General features: G+C 54.0%; 2 protein-coding genes and 2 long non-coding RNA genes across 7 annotated transcripts; 2 read left to right on the top strand and 2 right to left on the bottom strand.

Annotated features, from left to right (window-relative positions):
- Window positions 1–1,457: 1,457 nt before the first annotated feature.
- On the top strand, window positions 1,458–5,413 carry LOC116664905. The gene is made up of 2 exons (XR_004321445.1): window positions 1,458–3,247; window positions 4,848–5,413. It is a non-coding gene; the product is annotated as an uncharacterized LOC116664905 (long non-coding RNA).
- HOXA10 (homeobox A10) lies at window positions 4,108–13,370 on the bottom strand. Of its 3 annotated transcripts, none has more exons than XM_032483808.1 (3): window positions 13,123–13,370; window positions 6,838–8,863; window positions 4,108–5,653 (listed from the first exon to the last, which is right to left on the bottom strand). In XM_032483808.1, the coding sequence occupies exons 2-3, from the start codon at window positions 7,808–7,810 to the stop codon at window positions 5,379–5,381; spliced, it is 1,248 nt and encodes a 415-aa protein (XP_032339699.1). In that variant the 5' UTR covers window positions 7,811–8,863; window positions 13,123–13,370; the 3' UTR covers window positions 4,108–5,378. The 3 variants fall into 3 exon arrangements, with proteins under 3 accessions (XP_032339699.1, XP_032339700.1, XP_014406989.2); XM_032483809.1 differs by having other exon boundaries at window positions 6,838–8,701; XM_014551503.2 differs by lacking the exon at window positions 13,123–13,370 and having other exon boundaries at window positions 6,838–9,180.
- Window positions 13,371–14,782: 1,412 nt separating this feature from the next.
- Window positions 14,783–18,755, bottom strand: HOXA11 (homeobox A11). The gene is made up of 2 exons (XM_032483810.1): window positions 17,907–18,755; window positions 14,783–16,488 (listed from the first exon to the last, which is right to left on the bottom strand). Exons 1-2 carry the CDS (start codon window positions 18,628–18,630, stop codon window positions 16,256–16,258), a joined length of 957 nt encoding a protein of 318 aa, XP_032339701.1. The 5' UTR covers window positions 18,631–18,755; the 3' UTR covers window positions 14,783–16,255.
- An 843-nt stretch (window positions 18,756–19,598) lies between these two features.
- On the top strand, window positions 19,599–22,708 carry LOC106728556. 2 transcript variants are annotated; one of them, XR_004321446.1, is made up of 4 exons: window positions 19,626–19,725; window positions 19,857–20,045; window positions 20,120–20,315; window positions 21,994–22,708. It is a non-coding gene; the product is annotated as an uncharacterized LOC106728556 (long non-coding RNA). The 2 variants fall into 2 exon arrangements; XR_001364808.2 differs by lacking the exon at window positions 19,857–20,045 and having other exon boundaries at window positions 19,599–19,725.
- The last annotated feature ends 440 nt before the right edge of the window (window positions 22,709–23,148 follow it).

Here is a 23,148-nt window from a genome sequence, read left to right as displayed (position 1 = left end):
GCACGTTTGCTCCCAACCCCGCGCACACGGGCGCCCAGCGCGCCCTCCTCGTAGCCAGCCTGGATTCACTGTTCCCAGGCGGACGCAGCAGGCTCCCCAGCCCTGTGTTTCGACTTCGAAGGCCCTAACGCCGAGTTATGCAAACCTCAGCGCACTCCCTGAACCTGAGGTGCGGGCGGCGAGGTGGGGAAAACAGGCAGCATCAATGGAAGGCGAGTTCCGCTTTAGAAGAGGCACCCCAGCCTAAGAGACCAAGCGGCTGGCCCTGTATAAGTCCTTCAGGGCTCCTTCCTTCCTGGCCACTATCCCGGGCCCGCCTCTGTTACCTACCCGGTCGGCGGCTCAGCAGTTACAAGGCCCAAAGCAAGATGGCCCGCAGCTCAAGTCCAGGGCTAGAAATTAAAACGGGGAGGGGTATGGGCCATTGACTTTAACTCCCATTCCTTAGCTTGGCCAAATTGAGGAGGGTATTTCTCATCCCTTCGAGTCTTTCTAGGAGTAAATTAAAAGGCCTTGGCTTGTCTGTTAATTGCAGAGGGAAAAACCTACCCCAAACCTGAACAAAAAGAGGCGACTGCTAAAAAAAAAAACGGGGTAATTAAATTCACGTGTGAATACTCTGCCTGCAAGAGTGTGTTTCTCATTAGCCCACTTCCCTGTCGGCGAGAGCAGGACCGCGGCCTCGGTCGCTTCCATCTTCTTTTCTGCCTTCATCCTCCCCAACAGTTCCAGTAATCACCCCCAAACCCTGATACATCCCTGTCCCAGGCAGGAACCCTCAAATGCCAGGTTCTCCCCGAGAATGAGGCTGCGTAGCCACGCAGAGCCCAACCGGGTGCCCCTTTCTCTGCCCGCGCCGGAAGAGGGAAGTGGAGGACACAATGAACTCCGACGTGGCCGGTCCCGGCCGCCTCATTCTCCTCCTTCCTAATATTTTCCTTTCCCTGTAAATTCTTCCGCCTTATTACCACTGCTGCCTACCCCAAAGTGTCCCAAATACCGAGTAGTTTGCGGGGTTTAGGTTTTCATTAAGAAAAATTAACCCTGGAAGAAACCGTCGCCCCTAATTTTAAATTGTCTGCAAACAGGCTGGACATGCTTGGTTGTCTTTTCCACTTTTTGTAATTAGAGAAGACACCAATTCGTATTTTTAAAAATAAAAAGACTTTCTTTAAATAGCCTTAGCCCCCCAAATAGAACTTATACTAAATAATTGACAGGCGTTGAGTATTAAAAAGTCCTTAATGGTCTCTAGAATAGGGGGAAATCACAAAACCAAATATTATCCCTACTCAACCCACAAGTTTGGGGAGAGAATATTCAGGCTTTTGTGTCTGGTTTTATTTTAGAAGTGAAAGGGATTGTGTGTGCATAAAGAAATAATAAGTGGGTGTAATTACAAACCTCTTCTAGCCTGAGAGTTCAAAAATCTTGATCTCCAAAACAAATCCAATAATCAGGTCCTGAAAATGGCAGAGAGAAATTGAGGGGAATGCTGTGCATGGCCTTTCAGATAACAGGAAGGTAGGCTGAGCAGTGAAAGCAGTTCCTGGGCTGCTGGAGCTGGGAAAGGAAGCACTTCTTCGTAGGCTTGAGCTTGAAGGACCAGGTGTGTGTTGGGGGATAGAGAGAATAGAAGTTGTTTTCAGTTCCCAGCAGCAAGAATGGTCTCACTGGCTTCGAACCAGTGTTCTACAACTTGAAACATGGACTCAAGTTTGTATTCCAACAGTTCTGGAATTTAGGATTCCTTTCCCCTGTTGTTTGAAACAGACTGGCAGTGCAAGGGTTCCCTTCTCCAGCACTGGTCCCCACAAGGATACCATATCTAACATACTCTGAACCTGATAGAATACTGGCAAGCAAGCAGCCAATCTTTGCCTTAGCGGGGCTCCCTTATCGCTGTTAAAGCTGGAGCCTGCACCGGCAGGCGGAGAGAGCTGAGGAAGCTTCCCAGCAGAGTTCCCTGCCTCTCTAGGCTCCACTGAGCCCGGCTGGGTCACAGCCCACGTCCCAGCCTCAGATCCCCAGTGAGGCTGGCGAAAGCCTCTCTTTGCACTCAGAGTGGGCACACAAAAACGCAGCGAATGCCCCCTAATCAGATCTCCTAGGCTGCCGTTGCGGACCTGCGGAGTAGGAACGCTAGGCCGCCGCCATCCGGTCGTGATCGTAACCGAGGCCTTGTCTGTGCCGCGGCACACCAGGCCCAGATCCACAGCCCTGGACAGTCCGCGCCCCTCGAGCCCTTCCTCAGCAGAGTCCGACCTCTACTTGAAGACGCTTAGAAAACTAAGACCCCACTCCCAGGCTCTCCCCAAAAAGCTCGGGGTCTTTCCTGGGTCCCTCCCAAAGAGAATAGTTGGGGAGGAGAGGGAGTGGAGGTAGAAAGAAAATGAAAGAAAAATAAAGGGGAGAAAAGAAGAAAGAAAAAAAGAAATGTGTGAAGGAAAGAAGGAAGAAAAGAGTCAAAGGTAACTCGTTAGAGGGCGGCTTACAGAGAGAAGGGTAAGTGACAAGGCCAGGATCTCAGCCCCTGTCAGCCCTGTCCCTCCTAATTTGGCCTAAGCCTCTTACTGTCAAAGGGATCTTTCCTGATCCAGTACCATGGATTGGGGCTGGAGGTGTCCCAGCCTTGCAGGAGTATGACGGAGGCCCTGGCCAGGAGCAAGCCTGGAGCGGGAGAGGCCCAGGATGGAAGCGTGCGCCCCTGACCTTGAATGGCCCGGGGCCCAGAATTCCTACCACGCCCCTGGCGTCCTCGAAGAAGCAGCTAACCTGATCGTACCTGCTCCAGGCCAGGTGGGGGTGGCGGTGAGGCCAGCAGCCTGGCAGAGCGCTGAGAAAGAGGCAGGGTCGAGGCTCCTTCGCTGGAAAAGCCGAGGTTGCCACCGCAGGCCTGGCATGACCAGGGCCTGGATGCCCCGCCCGGCCCGGCCCCCGCGCGCACAGATACCTGGAGACGATTTCAACTGAAGTAATGAAGGCAGTGTCGTGCTGTCGAGAGAAAGGTGGATCCCAACAACAGGAAACTACCTAAATCACCGACCAGTTCTGGTGCTGCCCGCGCGGAGCTGCCTCGCACGCCGCCGCCGCCGCCGCCGCCGCCGCCGCCTGCCGCCACTGCCGCCGCCGCGGCCAACGGAGGACCCTGCGATCGCGCCCGACCCGGCCCCTCGCCAACCTGCGCCCGCCGCTGCCATTGCTTGCCCCGGGATGCCGCTAAGGCATCGCAGAGGGAGAAGCCCTGGTAAGGTAAACCTGGGAGAGGGAGGGAAGGAAGGTAAAGGAAAAAGAGGAAAATGGAAGGAGAGGAGAAAGCGAGAAGAGAGGAGAGAAAGAGCAGTGTGCCTGCTGGTTTCCCAAATCTCGCAGCTCAGCAAGCTGGCGGGGCGCCGAGCGGCGGCAGCCCTGGGCGATTCGAAAGCGCCAGGGATAGCAAGGAGCCTGGCTCCCTGTCTGGTCTCGGCCTCCCGCGCTTGCTCCCCGCTGTTCGCTCTCCCTCTCGCTCCCTCCCCGCCAGCCAGCCAGCCGGGGCGCGCGCTCCCGCGCCCCCTCCCCCCTGTCGTGCCCCCCTCCCACCTCCCGCGAGCAGGAAACGCGTGGCCCCGCCGAGGGCGACCAGGTGGGGGAGGCCGTGCTGGGGGAGGGGGCACCCTTGGAGCCCCGCCGCGGTCTGCCTAACCGCTGCCACGGATGCTACTGACGCGCTGTGGGCCCAGCCTGCTCCCCCGAATCCTAGGTTGGGTGTCATCTAGGACCAAGAGACCCACGAAATAACCGGCCTCTGCGAACCTCCCTGGGGCTCCCGAAAGAAATCCTGTTTGGCTTCCTCTGTCTATGCAGCTCCCCTCTCAACTGAAACCACTGGTCCAAGACAGCCACAATCCAGATATACTAGCAAGTCATAAAACTGAACAAAAGCCGACAAACCTTACGGCACCAGGGCTATAGGGCCCAGACAAATTACGACCGTCTAGGTAATATTTAAATAGATGCCTAAAGTAATTGCAGGGGGCGCGGGCTAGTCCTCCTGTTGTAAAAGTGGTAGACGGGATAAAGTGGAAGGTGAAGATAAGAAGTCAAAAAAAGAGGTAAAATTAAAAAAGCTTCATTCCACAGCTTTTATTCTTCTATAAGAACATAAACATCGTCTTTTCTTCCACGCACAGCAGCATTACAATATTAATTTATTCTCATTTAAGATTAGAAGTAAATAGAGCTAGAACTAACATTTATAATAACGATAGAATGCATTTGCATAAAACAAGATTGGCAATTTTTCATAATAATAGACATTTATACAGATTTGTATTTTATAGTTTTTTTCTTTTTCTGCACCTACAGGTTTGACCCTTTTATGCATGTAACTTCACAGTATAAAGGAAACCCAAACAATGTCTCCCTTCTCTAGTCTATTCGGCTTGCCCCAGCCCTCCTCGGCTGCCATGAATCTGGGGGGGGGGGGAGAAAAGAAAAGGAAAAAGTGGGGGGGAAACCTCCACAAGATAGGGAGAATTGGGGTGTGCTTGTCATGTGTTACCAATGGTAACAATTATTTAATGACAAAAAATCCATTAAATCTGTATGTATAACAAAACGACATTCAATTATTTATCTACAGACAGAAGGACATGGAAATTCAGAGGTAAGTGAAATAATTTAGTCCTGCAATGCAAAACCTTACACAAACTGGAAGAGAAGTTTCCTTCTCCTGGTCATTCTTTTCGCCTCTTAAAGCTGGAGAAGGAAAAATTAATCTTTCTGACTTTCCCCATTTTCCCATCAGCCAAAGTCAAGCCCTTTTGCCAACCTGCGTGTTCATGCCTACAATCCCTTCTCTTTGCCAGGGAAGAAAGGAAGAAAGAAAAAAGAAACCCAGGGGCCTGTATCCCCTGATTAAACACAGCCCAGCACTCCAGGCAGGCGAGCCCGGTGGCGGCTTCTTGCATCATTGACCTCAGGCCAGACACCTCAGCTGCCTACAATGGGACCTCCGCCTTCTGGCTAGGTTTGCCAGCCCTACAGGAAACCAGCTCCACCAGAAGGACAGGGGCCATTTCCAGTAGTGGAACCCCGAGACAGCAAACCATCTTAGTCACCGCTTGACACCTAGGACAATCTCTCTATATATAGAATTTTAGCGCAATATGGCTTTTTCCCCCAGAAAACAACAAATAAACCAGCACCAAGCAAACAAAGAAACAAAAAGTCAGAACCAACCAGCCCTGCACAGATGTAATGGCCAGCGAGATGGTGAGTGTGGGAGGAAGGAATGGGTCTCCAGCACAGGTGCGAGTTCCTGGGCAGAGGCCGAAGATAGAGGGAGAACAGCTCTCTGGAAGTGGGGGGGAAAAAACCCCACGTTGCCTGGAGCTTCATCAGGAAAAATTAAAGTTGGCTGTGAGCTCCCGGATACGGTTTTCTCGGTTCATTTTCTTCAGTTTCATCCTGCGGTTCTGAAACCAGATTTTAACTTGTCTGTCCGTGAGGTGGACGCTGCGACTGATCTCTAGGCGCCGCTCTCGAGTAAGGTACATGTTGAACAGAAACTCCTTCTCCAGCTCCAGCGTCTGGTGCTTGGTGTAGGGGCAGCGCTTCTTCCGGCCGCTCTTTGCAGTGAGCCAGTTGGCTGCGTTTTCGCCTTTGGAATTACCTGGCATTTAAAAGAATAAAGAGGGAAAGGTTAAATCGAGGCCACGCGGGCTGCACGCAGGGGTAAATTCAGGTCGTCTCCACTATAAGAGGGATGCCCTAAGTGACACGGATAGAGTTATGCCCTGGTTTAGCTTGCCCAGGGAGAACAGTTCCTCCAAAAGTCATGTGCGAAATCGACTGGGCCTTCAATCTACACCTACTCTTACAATTTACATTTCCCCCCACTTTTTTCCCCCCAAACACCTGTTTTAGCACAAAGCTGCCAGGCACTTGCATTGGACAGCCTGGGAGGGCAGGCTGTATATCTTGAACTTAACGCCTTTCTTTGCTTCTCGCCCCAAGGTAGACAAGCATTTCCTGCAGCCCCCAGGCTGGGGGCGCGGGGTGCTTACTTGGAAGGGGGACGGGCAACGTGGCCCTGTCTCACTCCAGCCCCATGGTTGCCCAAGGCCTGATAAGAAGAGGGAGAACAGCATAGTTGGGACATAGGAAAGGCACGAAAAACTGATTAGAGTCAAGAACCGTCTCTCACGTCTCTCCAGGAGCCAGGGACGTGCGGTCTGGGCGATTCCGAGTTCCAGAGGAAGCGAAATGGCCCCTCTCTGACACTCAGATCAGGGCCCCGGCGTCCGGGCCGGGTTTGTCTTTTCTTCTCCCCACAACGAGGATTCCCGCCCCTCCAGCAACTTTGAAAAAAGCAAGGGGATCGTAAACTCGAACTTCGCCGGTTAATGGGCTTATTTATTGGTGCTGGCGGCTGCTTATTTTGGATGTCTTACAAACATCCGCGCTATCTGCGGGTGAGCTACTTTCCCTCCCTCCCCCTCCCCTCGCGTGGGCCGAGCCTCGCAGGCTGGGCCCAGACCACCGCTTAGGGTGCTCTGGGGCACGGAGAAGGGCATGCACAAGAGGGGGGCTGCTCGCCGGTGTCCTCGCCCCCAGTTGGGGTGAGCTGAGGGGAGCGCAGAGGACGTCTTGCTGTGTGGGGCGCTAAGCCGGACATGAATTTTTACTGCGTCCCCACGCCCAAATATTAAAAAGCAAGTTCACAAGGTCAGCCTGACTGCAGCTCGGGCCAAGGCCAGCCGGCTGCTGTGCGAACTCCTGGCTCTCTGCTCCTTCCCTTCTCTGGGTCGGCCTATCTGCCCGCCTGACTTGGGCCCTTCAGCGAGCCCTGCTTACCCAGGGAGTCCTTCTCGGGCGAGGCTTTGCTGCTCTCTGAAGGGGCCGGGGAGAGCTCCTCCGCGGCGGAGGACGAAGCGTGCGCCTCCTCGTCGCCCTGCGAGCCCCCGCCACCGCCACCGCCACCGCCACCACAAGCCAGCGTAGGGGGCGGCGGCGAGTCGAGGGCTCGCTCTTTCCGGGCTGCATCCGCCGAACCGGAGGCGAGAGCGGATGGCGGATCGAAGCTGCGCCCCGGGGGCTGAGCGGGGAACGGGCCGGCGCCGAGCTGCTGAGCGCCGCCGCCGCTGCCGTAGCCCTTGGCGGTGCCATAGGCCTGGGAGAGGCGGAAGTAGCCGGGCACTGGCACCCCACTGGAGGTGCCCAGGGCGCAGCCGTCGGACGGCGGGCCCCGCGGGAAGGGGGCCAGCTCGGCAGCGGCGGAGGAGCCTTTGGGGCATTTGTCAGCCGAGTCGTAGAGGCAGTAGGAGCTCTCCTCTTTGATGTTCTGCGCGAAAGAACACGAGGTGGCCTGCGGCGGGGGCTGGGGTGGTTGCGGCGGGGGCGGCGGCTGCTGCTGGGGCGGCGGCGGCGGCCCCTCGGGCGGCTCCATCCGGCAGGACCGGGGCGCGTCCAGCCACAGGTCTATAGGCGCGGGAGCGTAGCTGTGCGCCCCGGGACCCAAGCCCCCGCTGCCACCACCGCCGCCTGGCGACGTCGCCTCATTGCGCTTGCCTCCCAGAGCCGGGAAGAGCCCGCAGCTCTGCAGCCCGTAGGGCAGGTCGGCGGCCGATGGCAGGTAGACCCCGCCGTGGGCGTAGTAGCTGCCGCCTCCGCCGCCGCCCCCCGCGCCGTTGCCACCACCGCCAGCCTCGCCTCTGCCCGAGCTGATGAGCGAGTCGACCAAAAAAGAATTCGCGGCGGGGCTCTCCGAGCATGACATTGTTGTGGGATAATTTGGCGAAGCGAGCAGATAGCCCTTTCTGGCTGACATTTCTTGTGCAAAACATGCTGAATACGATTAGCAATCCCCCCGCACCGCGGCGGGCGCCCGCAGCCAATCCTGAGCCAGAGTTTCCGAGCGACCACTCCCAGTTTGGTTTCGTAGGCGCGGGGCCGCTCTCCGAGGGCGCCCTCCGAGCCCGCGATTGATATAAATATGTAATCTGTATTGATGGGCTGTGAGACGCACACCCGATACCTCAGCCCAAAGGCCAGAAGCTTCGGGGGCTGCTCCAACGTGGCTGATGTGGGGCCTGGCCCCTGGGCTCGCCCCGCCCATGCCCAGACGTGAGTCCTCCTTCGGGGTCTGTTTGAAAGGCCCCTGGGCCCCGAGCAGTTAACAAGTGGGGTGTTTATGGTGCGCACCCCGGCCCGCCTTGGGTGCTCCCCATTTTAATTTCGGAATCAGCCACCAGACCTCGGTGCACTCTAAACACTAAGGGGGCCTGTCAGGGCCTCAAACTCTTCTCATTTAGCCCTGAACCTGGAGCTGTCTCCCCAAAGTGGCAGACCTGATCCTAAGGCCACCAAAATCCTCAGAGTGTATGAAATCCAGAGTAGATTGAAAGCAGGCAACTGCCACTTCTTTCTTGCATCCCACAAAGAAATTTCGCCAAAATGCAATGTCCTGGCCTCTCAGCCTCGTACACACTCCTCCTTGCCAATGGGTTGACCCAATTCGGATCTTCGCCTATGGGGCGCTCACCTGGCTTGCCTTCTCTGCAGCTTCTGTCGGTGAACCTTGGTGGGCTGGCATAAGACGGGGTCCAGGCAACTGGCAACTTTGGCTGAAAGGCTCCCTCACCTTTACTCTGAGGCGAGAGTCAGGTCCGGGCACCCCAAGCAGCATCACCCTGGCAGCCTCCAAGCTCATATGCCTTTCCTTTCCGGGAAGTGAAAGAAACATTGATCTTCAGGGTCTTTGGCTTGCCCGGAGGGGAAGACTTGGAGGGGAAAACTGGAGGCGGGGGGTGGCTAATGGACACCTCTGCCACACAATTCTCCAACTCTCCTTTTAGACTTGGCATTCGCATGCTACTGGAGGCTATGACAAGAAACAGTGTCACCACTCCTGCCTCTCCATCTCCTCCCTCCTCCACCCCCCACCAAACCCGCGGCTGGGGCAGCCCTCACTCCTGCGGTGTTCGCATTTTAACGAGCCCCGCGGTGAGGAAATCCGTTCCCTGTGAGGCCTGCCTGGGCTCGTGGCCCAGTTATAGGCGCGTTCGGAGGCCAAGCCGTTTGCTCAGTAGACACCGGGGCCTCCTTCTTCCCTGGCCGTAGGGACCACGCTCTTAGTCAGTTGGAAATGGCTGGCCCAGAGCTCTAGCCCTCAAGTGTGGGCCTCAGGAAATGCGACCTTTTCCGGCCGGATCCAGTGGAGCCCAAGAGGTCGCTGCCTTGCCCCTGCGGGATACAGCTCTCCAGGATGCCCAGGCCTGCCCGCTCCGCCAGCACCAGCCCCTGCAGAGGCCCTGACTGGAGCTGCTGAACGCCGGGATCCCAGGAAGCAGACCGCTCAGGCCTCTGCGTGCGGCGGGGAAAGACCTTTGCGTCCTGGGTGATCTGCCTGGCACTTGGCCTTGTTCCTCCCAGTATGAACCCAGTCGGAGGAGGAAGCTGAGCCTGAGAGGACCGAGAGAGAGCGCACGGGAGAGCGACGGCAGAGCCCTGGCGCTGGCTTCGGAGATACAAGCAAGCAGTTGCCGTCTCTGTCGGCAGCCGCGGCTCAGCGCGCAGCACCCGGGAGGCCGCGCCACCACTTGTGCTGCGCTCCAGCCACTTCTACCTTTGCGCCCCGCGGTGACTGGCTTTGAGGACTGGGTGTCTGGGGTGGAGAAGAGAGGGAGAGAGAGAGAAAGAGAGAAAGGAACAGAAAGAAAGGACAGAGGGAAAGAAGAGAGAGGGGTAGAAAAGGAGAGAGAGGAAGAGAAAGCCAGTTGTCTCCAAACAGACAGGGTCTCGAGGCTGCAGTAGCGGCGCAGCCGAATCAAGTGAGGTGTCTGGGCGGAGGGATCCGGAACTGTCCTTCGGTCTCCTTATTGCTCTCGCACAAGGCCAAGGCAAATTCTAATCTGGCTAGGCCCACGAGATCAACGAACTTGAGTATCAAAAGCTTCAGAGCACTGAAGTCTAGGACCCTTCTCCAAATGGGCTTGGTCCTTACCCAGCTTGTCAGAAGAGTGAAACTGACAGGGACTGTTGAGCTCAGCAATGCTACTGAGAAATGCCACAAAGCTGAGGACTGCCTGAGAAGAGGGCTTTGCCCCTCAGCAGTGTCCACTCCTCTCAAGAGAGCTCTGCCCAGTTGGAAGTAGGTCCCAAATACAGGAGAGGGTCCCTTGAGGAGAATGAGCCCCAGCAGGCCAGTGGACCAGGGTTTAGGCCTTTCCAGATGAAGCGCAGAAAGCAACCTCCCCGGGCCACAGGTTGGGAAAGGCTAGTGGCCACAGGAGAGAATGCTTGAGATGGTGGAGGCTAAAAAAATAAAGTGAAAGACAATGATCTAAATCTGTCTTTCTTGATCTTTTCAGAAGTTAAGGCCCCTTTGGAAAATCTTAGGCCAAGTTCTCAAATCCTGTGAAAAATGCACATTTGTGCATTCCCACAATTTGACCCATCCTTTTCAAGGAGTTCACAGACCCCTCAAAGCCTTCTCCTTGGGCTCTCCAGAATGTTCCAAGACTCTCTGGGAATTCAGCAGCCCTGTCAGTTTGGTAAGACAAGGTGGGTATCCGGCTGTAGGCAGCTCAGTCCCAGTCACGTTAAGGCTCTCTAGGGTGGCCAAATGGACTTGTTGGCTGAATGGGATCCAAGAGCACACCCGCTCCAACCGAGGTTACAAAAATCAGTTTGGTATGGCATTAGCTACAAGAGGGCCATCCTGGCTGTGGAGTAGAGGAGGCAGAAGGCCTGCTGCGGGCTCACAAACCATGGCATTGGCACTAGGGTCTTCCTCTGGGGAGAGTCGGATGTTTTTCTCCAACATCTTCCACCCTCCCTCCACCCCGTTGGGTTTGTGCTGTTTCTTGTTTGGAAAAAAAAAATGTGTAAGCCCTAGTGGGAGCCTCTCACTGGCCCAGGACTGCCACCCCACCTCCATGCTGAGCCGAGATTGAATCAGGAGCCTGTGGGTGCACCTGGGACCTGGGATGCAGATGGGCCTGCCCCAATGGTTCAGATGGAGAAGATAGCCACACAGCAGAAACTTAACCAAAATGCCTGCTGCCTTCTTAGTCGGTCTCGGTCTTCATCTCGGAGCTCCCAGCATCCCTGACAGCCCCAAGGCTCCACACCCCCCAGACTGTAACAATAAAGTGTTAGCTTCCTCAATAGAATAGTCCATTTATTGATCATCTTGGCTTTCTTGGGGTTCCCCACCCCTGAGAGATTAAGAAGAGCAATTCAATTGCAGCACGGGTTGACTTCTGGACACTCTCTCTCCCTCTCTCCCATTTGCCTTCTTTCTCTCTCTTTCGCCCTCTCTCCTAGCTGCTGAATTTCTCTCTGGTGGTCAGTATGCCTTTAACCTAAAACTCTCTGGTGTCTGCTTGCTTCAACCAGGCCTGTGCAGCCACCAGGGTCCACACTTTATTTAGGAGTAAATATTGCTCATTTCTACCTGGTTACTAACACTCCCCTCCCACATGGCTATGGAGCCGAAGTAAATGCCAGGCTGGTAAAATAAGCTCTCTGGTGAGGATTACCATGCAGTTCACCAGATAGCAGATTCCTTCTCCTGAGTAGGCCTTTGCAAGCCATGAGAAATAAACTATTATTACCAAAAAAAAACCTTAAAAACTAGGTACTGAGATTGAGATAACCAGTAAACAATTTGTATCTGGATGTTCCTCTCAGTGCTTTTGGTGATCAGAATTATCTGATCATCTGTGTTGTTGAACTGCGGCACCAGAGAGGAAAAATAAATGCTACTTCCACATATCCAGCTTTAACAAAAATTCTGGACTTCTCTGATTCATGAATTTACTGCATAGTTAAAATCTGGGGGGTGAGAAGTGACATTCTTTCCCCGTTCATCTTTAACAATGTGAACATTTCCAGGAATATTTCATGTATCTGCTTTGAATCCATCAGGTGCAATCTGTCCCTAAACAACCTGCTTTAAATTTTTTTCTAAATCCAACCACTGAACTGGCCCTTCTCTCCTGATGGCAGGAGTGCTGGGGCCTTTACACATACACCCCTCAATTGCAATATCCTTAGTTTTGTCCATAATAAACTGCCTCTGGCCTTGAAACTAGAGACAGCTTTGGGATTTCAGGGAAGGTTCAGGCTGCAGAGAGCACCGTGTGGGTGCCCACTTCTTGCTTTATTCTATCAGAATTTGGGAGACCGTGATCAACAAAGACTCCTGACTATGATCGGCAAAATTCACATGCATACATACATGCTCACACGGGCAGCACCTACTTTGAGATTCCCTTTCCCACTCACCCTTGCACTGCTTATTTCTGAAAAGAAAAATAACCATTTCAAGAAATGAATAAAAACATATTGGAACAAAAAATTTTAATATAAGAAGAGGGGGAATTTGAATCTGGCCTCAGAAAGGTAAGTGATATCATTATTTTAAACTTGTTTTATGACAACACTGATGGAGGGATTCAGGGCCAGATTTTGAAAATGTATAGGTATTTACCAATACAATTTTTGCATATTTGCAAAAGATCTCATTTTTACATCTAAGAAATTGCTGCAAAACTCCAGCCAGGTTTATAGCGGTACACTCCAAATAAGCAATACAGACTTCTCTGGCAGCCTCAAAAATCTAATGCGACGTTTCTGATTTGGCCTTTTTCGGAACAAAGGTTTCCTTCAGGCTGTGGCGCAAACCTAGAGATCGCACCTAGTAGGAAACCAGCTACCTCCCAGGGAATAAGCTCGCCCGGCGGCCACGGTTCCTGACCACCTCATTGTTTCCGAGTAGAAACTTTGTTTTCCCCAATCCCGCCACCGCCTTCCCCCACCCTCCACAAGCCTGGGACCCTTTTGCTTGGACTCCCTCCATCCCTGATTCATCCCACTCTGAATATTTCTACAAAATCTAAAGATCGCCTTAGGTGAATTGCTGGCGAGGAGGGTTAAAATCGTCAACTTTTCCACTGAGGCCTCCCCCTGCTTTCCAACATTAGGAAGCGATGGGAGAAGGGGGGTGGGGTGGGCTGAGGGCCTATAGCGTCACCCCCGAGCTCACAAACCCAGCCACTTTCCCCAGCCTTCCTCTGACACCGGCCCCACTCCTGCCCCAGTCAGATTGAAATTACTAAACTTGTGGCCTCTTACCTTGACATATTTCCGAAATCACTGCCTAGGGACATCTGGCTTCTCCACGCCGCGACGCCTGCGAGGCCTAGAGAAGGCGCGTTGCTTTAAATTACACCACCAACAACTTCTTGAAGGTGAGCCCCCCCTTTTTTGATACGAAGGAGAGCGGGACAAGCGAAATAATGTAACGTGCTGCTCTTAGTATCAGAAGCGAACAAAGGCCAGGAATCGCGCTGGGGTTCCGGGCTCCCCGGCGGCTTTGACATTGATCGGAAGTGCGCCATCTCGTGGCGGCTGAGCGCCTAGGCCGTGCCCGAAGTCCAGCCCGGAGCCCGGAGACGGAGAGCAGGCTCAACGCAGAGGCAAGAGGGAGAGAATGTGCCCAGCCCGCTGCTAAAGAGATCTCATTTTTACATCTAAGAAATTGCTGCAAAACCCCAGTCGGGTTTATAGCGGCGCATTCCAAATATGCAAATTGGCCGGCCCCGGACGGGTTTACGACCACATTGTCACAGCCATCGGAGGATGGGCTTTTATAGGGCTCAGAAATCAAACCCGCGCCCGCTTGCCGCCCGCCCTCAAACAGTCCTGGCTAGACTCTAGCAACTTGCGAGACTTTGGTTAATCTTTAACCGTCCCAAAGGAAGTCTTTCCTTAAATCCTGGACTTCCCTACCCACCCCCTCCCCGCCCCCCAGGAGAGTCCTTGTTCACCTCTGTCTGTCTATCAACCTAGACATTCATCTTGGGGTCTGTCCCACTCCCCTTTGAGCTTGATTTCCCCAGTCGCGCCAGTTAGACAAACACACAAACAAATAAACAAAATGGGGATCTGGAGTCTGGGGCCTCACTCCAAATTCCACCCTCTCTGCTGCTCTGGTCCTTCCTGGGTGGCTAGGGAGAGAGTTGGGTGGGGTGGAGTGGGGTGGGGTGGGGGTGGGGTGGGCAACAAAAGGCTCTGGCCTTTCCGCCCAGCCCCTCAAGGTTATGTGTGATGTCCAAATTTAAGGCAGAAGTTCAAAGGCAGGAAACAAAAAGGAAACTGGCATCTTTCTTTTCCCAAAAGGAAAAGGCAGCCTCCGCTGGGAGCTAGGGAGAAAGCGCCCTTAGAGTCTCCTGAGAGTCTGCTCTGTCTTTGTACCCAGACCCATCTCCCTCTTGCTGAAGTGCTCCCCAGGGCACCCTAGAGTGTTTCCTCTTCAGGCCTCCTAGTCCTGAGGTGAGTGAACTCAGCCTGGGATCAGACCCATTGGCCACCTCAAGCCCCAAGGCTTTCTCCCAGGGATGGGGTCAGTCTGAGAGGATGAAGCCCCATATTCCAGGCCCTGAGATACTCCATTCCTGGGACCCCACTTTCCAAAAGGTCCTGGCCATTCACCTTGGCTTTCTAAACCTGGCTTCTGATGGAGTTAAATCCTAAGTCAAGCTCCGCATCCCCTCAGGGGCCTAGTGACTAGCCCCTTTCCTGAGTGGGGTGGGTGATAGTGCTGGGGGGGCAGACATTTGGCAGTAAAAGGTGAACAGGGAGAGGAATGTCACACCAGGACCCAATACTCAAGTTTCCACAGTCATTTTCCTTGTGCCCTGTCGCCTGTATACATGCTGTGACATACGCGGTGAGTGAGAACTGAGGAACAGGCCAGCACTCCCGTTACAAACAGAGCCACCAGATACTTCTTAACACAGGGAGGCAGAGGAGATTTAATGGGAGGGTGCCTGGCTTTCTCAGCTGAGATCTCTAGACTCTGGTGGGCCAAACTACCTCAGACCATCTCCCTAATGCTTTTCAAGTATTGCAAGAAATTAAAAAGACCATTCCCAATGCCTTTTCTGCCCCCTCCAACACCCCAAAAGGAAATCAGCTAATGGCAAAAAAAAAAAAAAGCATTAAAATAAAATAGGTTATAGTTCCTTTATTTACAAGTCTTTTGAATACCATCCCTGTATGAAGCGTACATTCAATTATTCCTAGCAGTGAGTGAGTTTAACCATGGAACACTGTAAACAGATAGCGCCTTTAAATATTTTCTTCATCATCTTCCCCCCCCCCACATTGCATTTTTTAAAATTCACTTTGGTTCCTGCAGGGAAATATATATATATATAATATAATATTTATCTTTTAAAATAATTCCAAATCACTCCTGAGCTCTTGGAAGGTCACCAGAAGCTTCCAAGCTCAGTTCTGGGGTGGTGAAGAACAGAGTACGGAGTGGGAACCGAGTGTTTGGAGGAATTGGGTCCCTCATAGATGGGGACCGCTGGCCAGGCCCGCTGCTCCGTTGAGCAAATCCAAGCTTGAATTAAGTGTGGAGTAGACTTTGCCAAGCTGCCGCACTCCACAGGCATTTCCTGCAGAGATCTTGGGGCCAGTAGCCTGGGTGCAGCTTCTCAGGGTTTTTGATGTCTTCCACCTCAGGGAACGGTCTGCTGCTCTGCAACCAGGCTTTAGGCTCGAGTGGCAGGCCTGGACGAAGACCCTCATCGGTAGGAAAAACTAGGTGGGCCACAGAAGGCAATTGCTGGAAGCTCAGGCCTGGGACAATGCGTAAGTGACCAGAGGGGTGGAGAGCCACTAATGCCACCTGGAATAGATCTTTTTTTTCCTTTAATGATCAGCAGCCCTCTCCCACCTCACAGGCACCTCTTAGTCAGTCATCTTTCACATTGGTTTTGGAAAGCAGCCCCAATCCAGACATCTAGGAATCCACCCCCTTCCTTCTGCTCCTGTCCTCAAGCTGAATTGGGTTTGGAGATCTTGACACAGGGGTCCTGGGGGTGGGCAGGCTCCATGTGGAGGGTCCTGGGCAGGGGTCACTCTCCAGGGGGCCTGGCAAGGAGCCCAGTCCCTGCTGGAGACCACACCCAGCCCGAAGCTCCGCAATCTCCAAGAGTGAACCACCAGAGGTCCCAAACCATTCATTTTAGTTGATGTACAACTCTCTGAATCCAATTGTTGTTAGAAATCTTAACCACAGATCCCCAGGAGAGTACCAAGCTGCCTCCTTCAGGGCTGTCTCCGTGTAGTCTCCCCTCTCTTGCACATCTCCTTTCTTCAAAAGTCACTGCGTGCCTTGACCTTGTCAAGGACAAAATCTGCATATGATCTCAAGTGTCTGAAGCCCCCCACCCAATTCCAGCTGGCTGGAGACTTAGAGGAGTGGGTTAGCTGAGTAGTACTGTAAACGGTCCCTATTAATTTTTTTTTCCTTCATTCTCCTGTTCTGAAACCAGATTTTGACTTGACGGTCGGTGAGGTTGAGCATGCGAGACAGCTGCAGGCGCTTCTCTTTGTTGATGTACACACTGAAGAAGAACTCCCGCTCCAGCTCCCGGATCTGGTACTTGGTGTAGGGGCAGCGCTTTTTTCGGGTTCGTTGGCCACCTGTGGAGGGAGAAGGAGGCAGGGAATAAGCCAGGTGTGGTGGCTGCAATCCATCTCAGAGTCCCAAGTAGAGGAAAAGGGCTGGCCCCAGGGACTGGAGGCCCTACCCAAGCCCCATCAGGGTCTCCCCCAAGGTCCCTGACTTCAGGCTCCTACTGCTGGCTGGGGACAGGCTGCAGACGGAGGCTCCGTCCCAGATAAAAGCCAGCTCCCTAGATAGGCCCCCAGGGAAGCTGCTTACTCTGCCCCAGAGCAGAAAGGAGGGCTCCTCACTGCAACAGGAGAATTTGTGCTGCGGAAACCGCTTTCAAAGCAGCTGAGTGGGGGTTGCCGGCTGCCTTCAGCCCAGCCAGACTAAACAAACAGACGACCTCGGACATTTCACCTTCCAGCACCTGGGCGGCTGGGTCCTGAGGCAGTAAAGGTGGCCCCAGCCCCAGTCTTTCCCGGCTGTGGTGGGACTCGGCCCTCCTTAACTTCTGGGGCAGCTGCCGTGTCTTTGTCAGCCTGAGTCCTGGACACCAGCTCCTGCCTCTCCAGCCAGCGTCCTGGCTTCTGCGAGGTGGGGAGGAGACAGCAGAAGCCCCCTACCCTGGGCCTTCCCTGAGCACCAAGGCCACACAGCCATCCTGGTTCCCTGGCAGGACCGGGGTGCTGTTTTACATAGGAAGAGGGGTTTCCCAAAGCTGTGAGTAGGCTCAACTTGCTCCCCTTTCCATAAAATTCCACAAGAAGTAAAGAAAAAAAAAAAAACCCGCTTTTGACAGATTGAATAACAATTGTAACATGCAGTCGGACAGAAGGCAGCACATAATTGCCACCGCGCCGGAGGAAAATGGCTTCCTTTGGACAAAAAGGCCAACTTTGGGTTAATTTGTTTCTTTTAATATATTGCTCGAGCTAAGCGGGCTATTTTATCTGTTAAACACGCTTCTAGCGCCATCGTTAAACAGCGATGCCTTTGAATCCCGGCCGGGACTGGAGTCCCGGCGCAACACATGGCTTTTATAAAAATCTCCGGATTACCTCGCTATCAAAGGCTCCCGAGCCCTTGCTGGGGGAATTTACAGGCGCCCACCTCCGGCTCCCCATCCCCGAGCTGGCCCCGACCGGGGTCGAGCTGCCGGGCTTGGGAGCTGAGAAGGGAAAAAAAGGGGGAAAAGTTTTTTTTGGTTTTTTTTTTTTTTTTTGGTTTTTTTTTTTTTGCAGGCATGCCTTGGCCGGTGGGTATTTCACGGCCAATTTCAGCACTCGCCACGTGATCCCGCCTTTTATAACAAAGTTTTGTTGGGGGAAACCTAAAGGCCCTTCATAAACCTTATATGCTTATAAAACAGCATATAAAAATTTAACAGCGGTGCTGTGCTAGATTTCCAACTCCCCTTTCATAAAGCGCAGGGCGCTGCTTTTATACGTACTGGAGCCGCCGGCCTTGTCCTCAGTGTGGCCGGAAGACGACTCGGGGCTGCTGCTGCTCTCGGGGCGCCGCCGCCGCTCCTTTTCCTCCGCCGCCGCCGCCGCCTCCCGGCAGCCGCCGGCGCCGCTGTCCGAACTTGAAGTTGCCGGCGTGCCCGTGGCCGCTGCCGCCGCCGCCGCCGCCGCCGCTGCCGCGGAGGTCGCCGCGGCCGCCGGGGGCCCCTTCTCGGCGCTCTTGTCCCCGGGGTAGTCGGAGGAGGCGAGGTTTTCCGGGGTGCCGTAGGCCGTCTCGAAAAACTGGTCGAAAGCCTGTGGCAGGACGCCGTTTCTGCCCACGGTGCTATAGAAATTGGACGAGACGGCGGGGGTGGGGTGGTGGTAGACGTTGGCCGAACTCTTGGCCAGCACGTCGCCAGGCACGCCGGCCGCGCTGGGCGCCTGCAGGCAGTCTCTGTGCACGAGCTCCTCCGCGGAGTAGCAGTGGGCCAGATTGCCGCGGGGGTGCCATTTAGTGGCGGGCTCAATGGCGTACTCTCTGAAGGTCACTTCGCGCACGGGTTGGACCTGGGGCAGGTTGGAAGAGTAGGAGTATGTCATTGGGCGCGAAGACGGGGTCTGGGGCAGAAAAGAAGGGAGGCTGGAGAAATCTGGACCCGAGACGTAGTAAGTACAACTTGGCAAATACATGTTAGAGGAGCAGGGACCACGCTCATCAAAATCCATCATTGGGCTACCTTGGGCTCTCCGCAGTAGCTGAGCTTAACATGATTCTCCACTGCAGCTGCCTCTTTGAAGCGGATCCGTGAAGTAGAAATTTGGAGACGTAAGCTGACGTGGAAATCTATCCCCATCCTTAGCAGGGAGGTGCTGGTCATGTGACCCTGATGTTGAAATTGACAAGCTGCGAGCTAGTCCGGGCCTTTTTTTTCCCCCTTTCCTTTTTTTTTTTTTTTTTCTTCCCTCCCTCCCCGGCTTCCTTTCTTTGTAGCCACCTCAGGGGAAGCAACAGATCGTCACTCCGTGTTCTCACCGAAAGCACGTAATCGCCGGTGTAACTCATGTTGGCTGGGGGGGCCTCCCGGAGCGCGGCTAGACTGGGTGCTACCCCATGCCAATTGCTTGTGCTCAGCTGCAGGGTCCTGGCCCTCGAGTGCGCCGAGGGCGGTGAGAGAGCTCAACTCCTGCCACCCACCACTCCCCGGGTGAGGGATGCCACAGGCTGGGGGTGGCTAGGTGGGAGACAGTCGCTGCGTGACCAGTGCGTGGTCTTGGAATCTATTCGCCTGGAGGCTCGCGTTCGCACCTCCTTCTTCGCTGTCCCCTCCCTCCACGGGCTTGCTCTGGGAACCACCTCTGCCTCCGACCCTGGCCGGACCCCCTTCGGGGCCAGGGTTCGCAGCCGTGGATGTGCCTGCCTCGTGGCTTGCTCGATTTGCACGGTGACTTGATTACACGCTCGCATTCATGGTCACTTCCGAAGCGCTTTAGTGCCTTCCGTCCCTAAACCGCCAACAACCAGGGCGGCTTCCCCCGCGGTTTGTCAGGGATCCGCAGGTCCCGGAAGGGCCTTCGTCTTACCCGGGATCCACCTCCCCTCCATTCTCCCCGCCAGCCTCCTCACCCCACGCCCTGCCCTTGGAGAAATCCCCTCCTCCCCGCTGCCTGCTGGGGTTCGGAGTGACTCCTCAGAGCCAGAGGCGCGGGGGCTGAGCCGCTGCGCACTGGTCCGCTCGCCCGCCCGCCCGGTATCCTGGAGCTGAGGACTCGGAAAACCATGCAGTTGAGGCGAGGCTTTGGCTGCTTTAGAGGCGCTTCTCCTGGGTATGCTGCGCCTTCCGGGGGCCCACAGTGGAGCTCCAGGGCTGTGGAGAGACTAGGGGCAGTGGGGAGAGGGCGAGGGCTAGGGAGCCGTGGTTCAGAAAGGGATAACACGTCTCCTTTCCTTTGCAAAGCTTGAGAGCTAGGGATGTGCAGGGCAGAAACTCAGAATTCTCGGTGCCTTTCCTGATACTATCCCAAAGAAGGAACACAATGCCAAAGGAAAGAGACATGCTTCTGAAACTCCCAGCACCTTGAGTGAAAAGAAGGCTTTGAAAATGCTGGATTTGAGCTAAAGATGGAGACAGAGGCCACAGCAGCTAGTATGTTTAGCTTACTAGGGAAGAGGTGGGGTGGGGGGAACCTGATATGGTGAAAAATGTTTGTCATCCTACAGGACTAAATGAACAATGTTTAGGAGAAGGAGAAGAGGAGGGCATACAGACGGCAGGCAAGGCCAGGAGCTGGGAGGGGCCCAGCTCTGAGGCCTCCCCACATCTATCCTCTTGGAAGGACCTGGATATCGCTGAAGGAAAGTTGAAAAATGAAAAAGGATAACATTTTCCCTTTCCCCATCCAGGAAATAGCCGAAGGTATTTATACATCTTGGGGAGATTTAGAGTATAAACTCTAATATCTTTGGTATTTAAGTGTCAACATCGATTTATTTATTTATTGCCGAGCTGACTGTAACTGACTCAATAACAAATCTAATCATGTATTGCACTGGGAAAGAAATATTCTTATTATGCATTTTTTCCAAATGATGGCCCACCATTGTATTTGAATACATGCTGTAAATATCAGTAATATCAAGTAATTACTCTGTAGTGGAGTAAACTAATTTATTAGTATTAATGTTTATGTGGCTCCTAACCCCCTCCTTTACAAGGGTTGCATATCACAAATCAAACTACTCAGACACATTGGTTTAATGAACTCTTTATTCAGGATTTGCTGCAAGAACTTTCATGCCCCTTAAATCCCTGAGAGCTGAATTTGAAATTATTTGTGCATCTTCAGTTTGACTCATTTGTCCACTGTGGCTTGTGCAGAGGGCAGTATCAGCGTGAGTAAGAAGGTCTGGTGGGAAGGAAGGTTGTTTGGGAAGGGTAGCTTGAGACCTCCTAAAGCTGGAAATCACAGTTTCAGGATTGCCCTGCAGTGAAAAAACTTCTATTTCCAGCGGTGACCAACATGGCAAAATATTTATTTCTCCACAGCCTCTCTTTCTTGAAGACAGAATATAAAAAGGAGAAGGAGAGGTATGTGAACAGCAGTATTTAAGTCATTCCCTGGCTGATGTTGGCTCTCTCAAACTCCCTCCCAGCAGCCCACCCAGTCCCCGCCACCCCGACCCTCGAACAAAAGGAACGCTTGAGGGGTTTCAGTGACTTTGCCATAACAAAGGCGCCACCATCGCAGGGCTTGCCCCGCCCCTGGGTGAAGGCAAACAAATTCTTGCACTTGTATTAGGGCTTTTAAGACTATAATTGAACCCGGGGGCGTCTAGGAGAACCGAAAACAGTTCTAGACAGACCTGGGGTTTTATAGCAGTGTTGGCAGTCAACTTCAGCTTGTTCCTGAGCAGACCGGCTGCAGTGGCCCGCCAGCGGGGGACACCAGGCTACCTACCCTAGCCGCACTCAACCCCTCTCCCAATTAGATAGGTTTTCCCCTTGGTGCCAGGGAGAGGGGTCACCGGAGAAAGGTCGGTATGGGGATGTGCGCTGTGCCGCATAACCAGTGCTTCCCATGTCCTTGAGAGCCAAGCTGAGAGGGTGCTGGCCAGTCTGGATCCCATGGGTGTCTGGAGCAGACAAAGGCAAATTCCCGAGGAAAGGCTGGGGCAGAGGAAGGCACTCTGGGAGCGGCTGACAGGGCAATTCCGAAGGCTGTACCGAAGCGGGGTGCTGGAAGAGACTTGTAGCCTGGAAGGGGGCGAGTGGGGGCGCTGCCGTGAAGACGGATGAGGAAAAAGCCTTTTGATGCCAGAAGAAGGGAAAACGCCTGCAGCGGCGAATGCTTTTACTTCCTCAGCAGGGACAGGAGGGGGTGCTCAGATCCCCAATGCTGCGCACTGCTTCCAGCTTTGCCTGCTTCTGCCCCTCTTGCCTGGAATATACTGGCAGTGTGAATGTTTTGGGGGGTTATTTGCGGGTGGGAGCAGCTCTAAGGATCAGATCAAATCTTGGAAAGGCAGAAGAGGCAGAGCTGTGGGTCCTTGGTTTTGACTTTGCTCTGATCCTAATTGACTCTTCCGCTTTGCAGGAGGCCCAACAGCCAAGCTGAGCCCACCCAGCTCAAGGGAAGACCCGATGGGGGCTAGGCCTGCCCTGGAAGGCCAAGTGCGAGTTGCATTTTTTGAAGAGTCCAAGACGGGCAAGGCTGTGACATTGGCCCTGAAGACTGGTCTTCCATGAGTTGTTCTTTCTCAGGAGCTCCACAGCGCAGGGCCATTCTCCAGAAAACAGTCTTCAATGTGTATTTCCTTTCATCGTCAACCCAGAGCCCCACGGCAGCTAATGCAAGAGGCCAAAAATGTTTGGGAGGAAGAAAAACAAAGGCAGGAAGTGGCGGCGGACTGACGGTGCGTGTGTGTCTGCGGAGAAGGGAGGGAGTCGTTTCAATCTCATCTTGTTTCTCCAAACTTCAGGGTCTAGGCAGCCCTCCGCAGGCCGGCCCGCGCTCCCTGCGCTGCTTTTGGAGATGGCCACCCGGAGAGGAGAAGGCTGGCGCCCGAGCCAGCCTTGTCAGGCGGAAACGACTAACGAGGCGATTTGCTCAGCAAAGCAGACCAAGCCTTTCTAAACTTCATTTGATTTGGCCCTAAAAGTTGGGGGTTGGGGATTCTGCAGCGCCTCCTGGACCTTCCTAGGCGGGCGGACTGAGTGCACCTTGGCGGAGACTCGTGAGCCCTGTGCTCCACATGCCTTCCCAGGCGGGATATCGGAATAAAGTGTGTCCAGGTGCTTCTGGCCAGCACTGCCGCCTTCCCTTCTTCTTGCAGCAGAGGGGTCTGGGCAGCAGCTGGAGGATGCCTGCTGGCGGTGCCCAGGCTGGATAGCCTTGGTATAGTCAGAGTGCACCGGGGCAGAGTGAGCCTTTCCCCCAGGGTTGTCCTGCAGTCATTTGCAGCATAGTTATTTGAGGGACATAAGCCGAAAGGACCATCACTTAATATGTAAGTTAAGACCCTCTCACACTGAGGGAGAATAGAGCTGTGGGCAGGTACTGCCTCTAGACTTTGGGGTTCCCAACCCCAACTAGCCCGACTGATAGGCTGCCCTCTGCTCTCCTTGGGGCTAGCTTGGACTCTGGCAGCGGCTTATTATCCCAGAATGTGAGAATCTGGAGTCCCCAGTGCCTGCACTTGCAGACCTTTGACTGCTCAGTGTGTGATCCCTAATGTGAATGCTAACACCA

The sequence above is a fragment of the Camelus ferus genome, chromosome 7 (assembly GCF_009834535.1).
Source record: "Camelus ferus isolate YT-003-E chromosome 7, BCGSAC_Cfer_1.0, whole genome shotgun sequence".
NCBI lineage: Eukaryota > Metazoa > Chordata > Mammalia > Artiodactyla > Camelidae > Camelus > Camelus ferus.
This window is presented reverse-complemented; position numbering and strand designations above follow the sequence as displayed.

What these genes read in the sequence shown, in the direction of transcription:
- HOXA10 (XM_032483808.1), bottom strand. Translation starts at nt 7,810, where the DNA reads ATGTCAGCCAGAAAGGGCTATCTGCTCGCTTCGCCAAATTATCCCACA. An exon ending in GCCCGAGAAGGACTCCCTGG is followed by an intron (nt 5,654 to 6,837) that starts GTAAGCAGGGCT and finishes TTTAAATGCCAG; the next exon opens with GTAATTCCAAAGGCGAAAAC.
- HOXA11 (XM_032483810.1), bottom strand. Translation starts at nt 18,630, where the DNA reads ATGATGGATTTTGATGAGCGTGGTCCCTGCTCCTCTAACATGTATTTG. An exon ending in GGACAAGGCCGGCGGCTCCA is followed by an intron (nt 16,489 to 17,906) that starts GTACGTATAAAA and finishes CTCCCTCCACAG; the next exon opens with GTGGCCAACGAACCCGAAAA.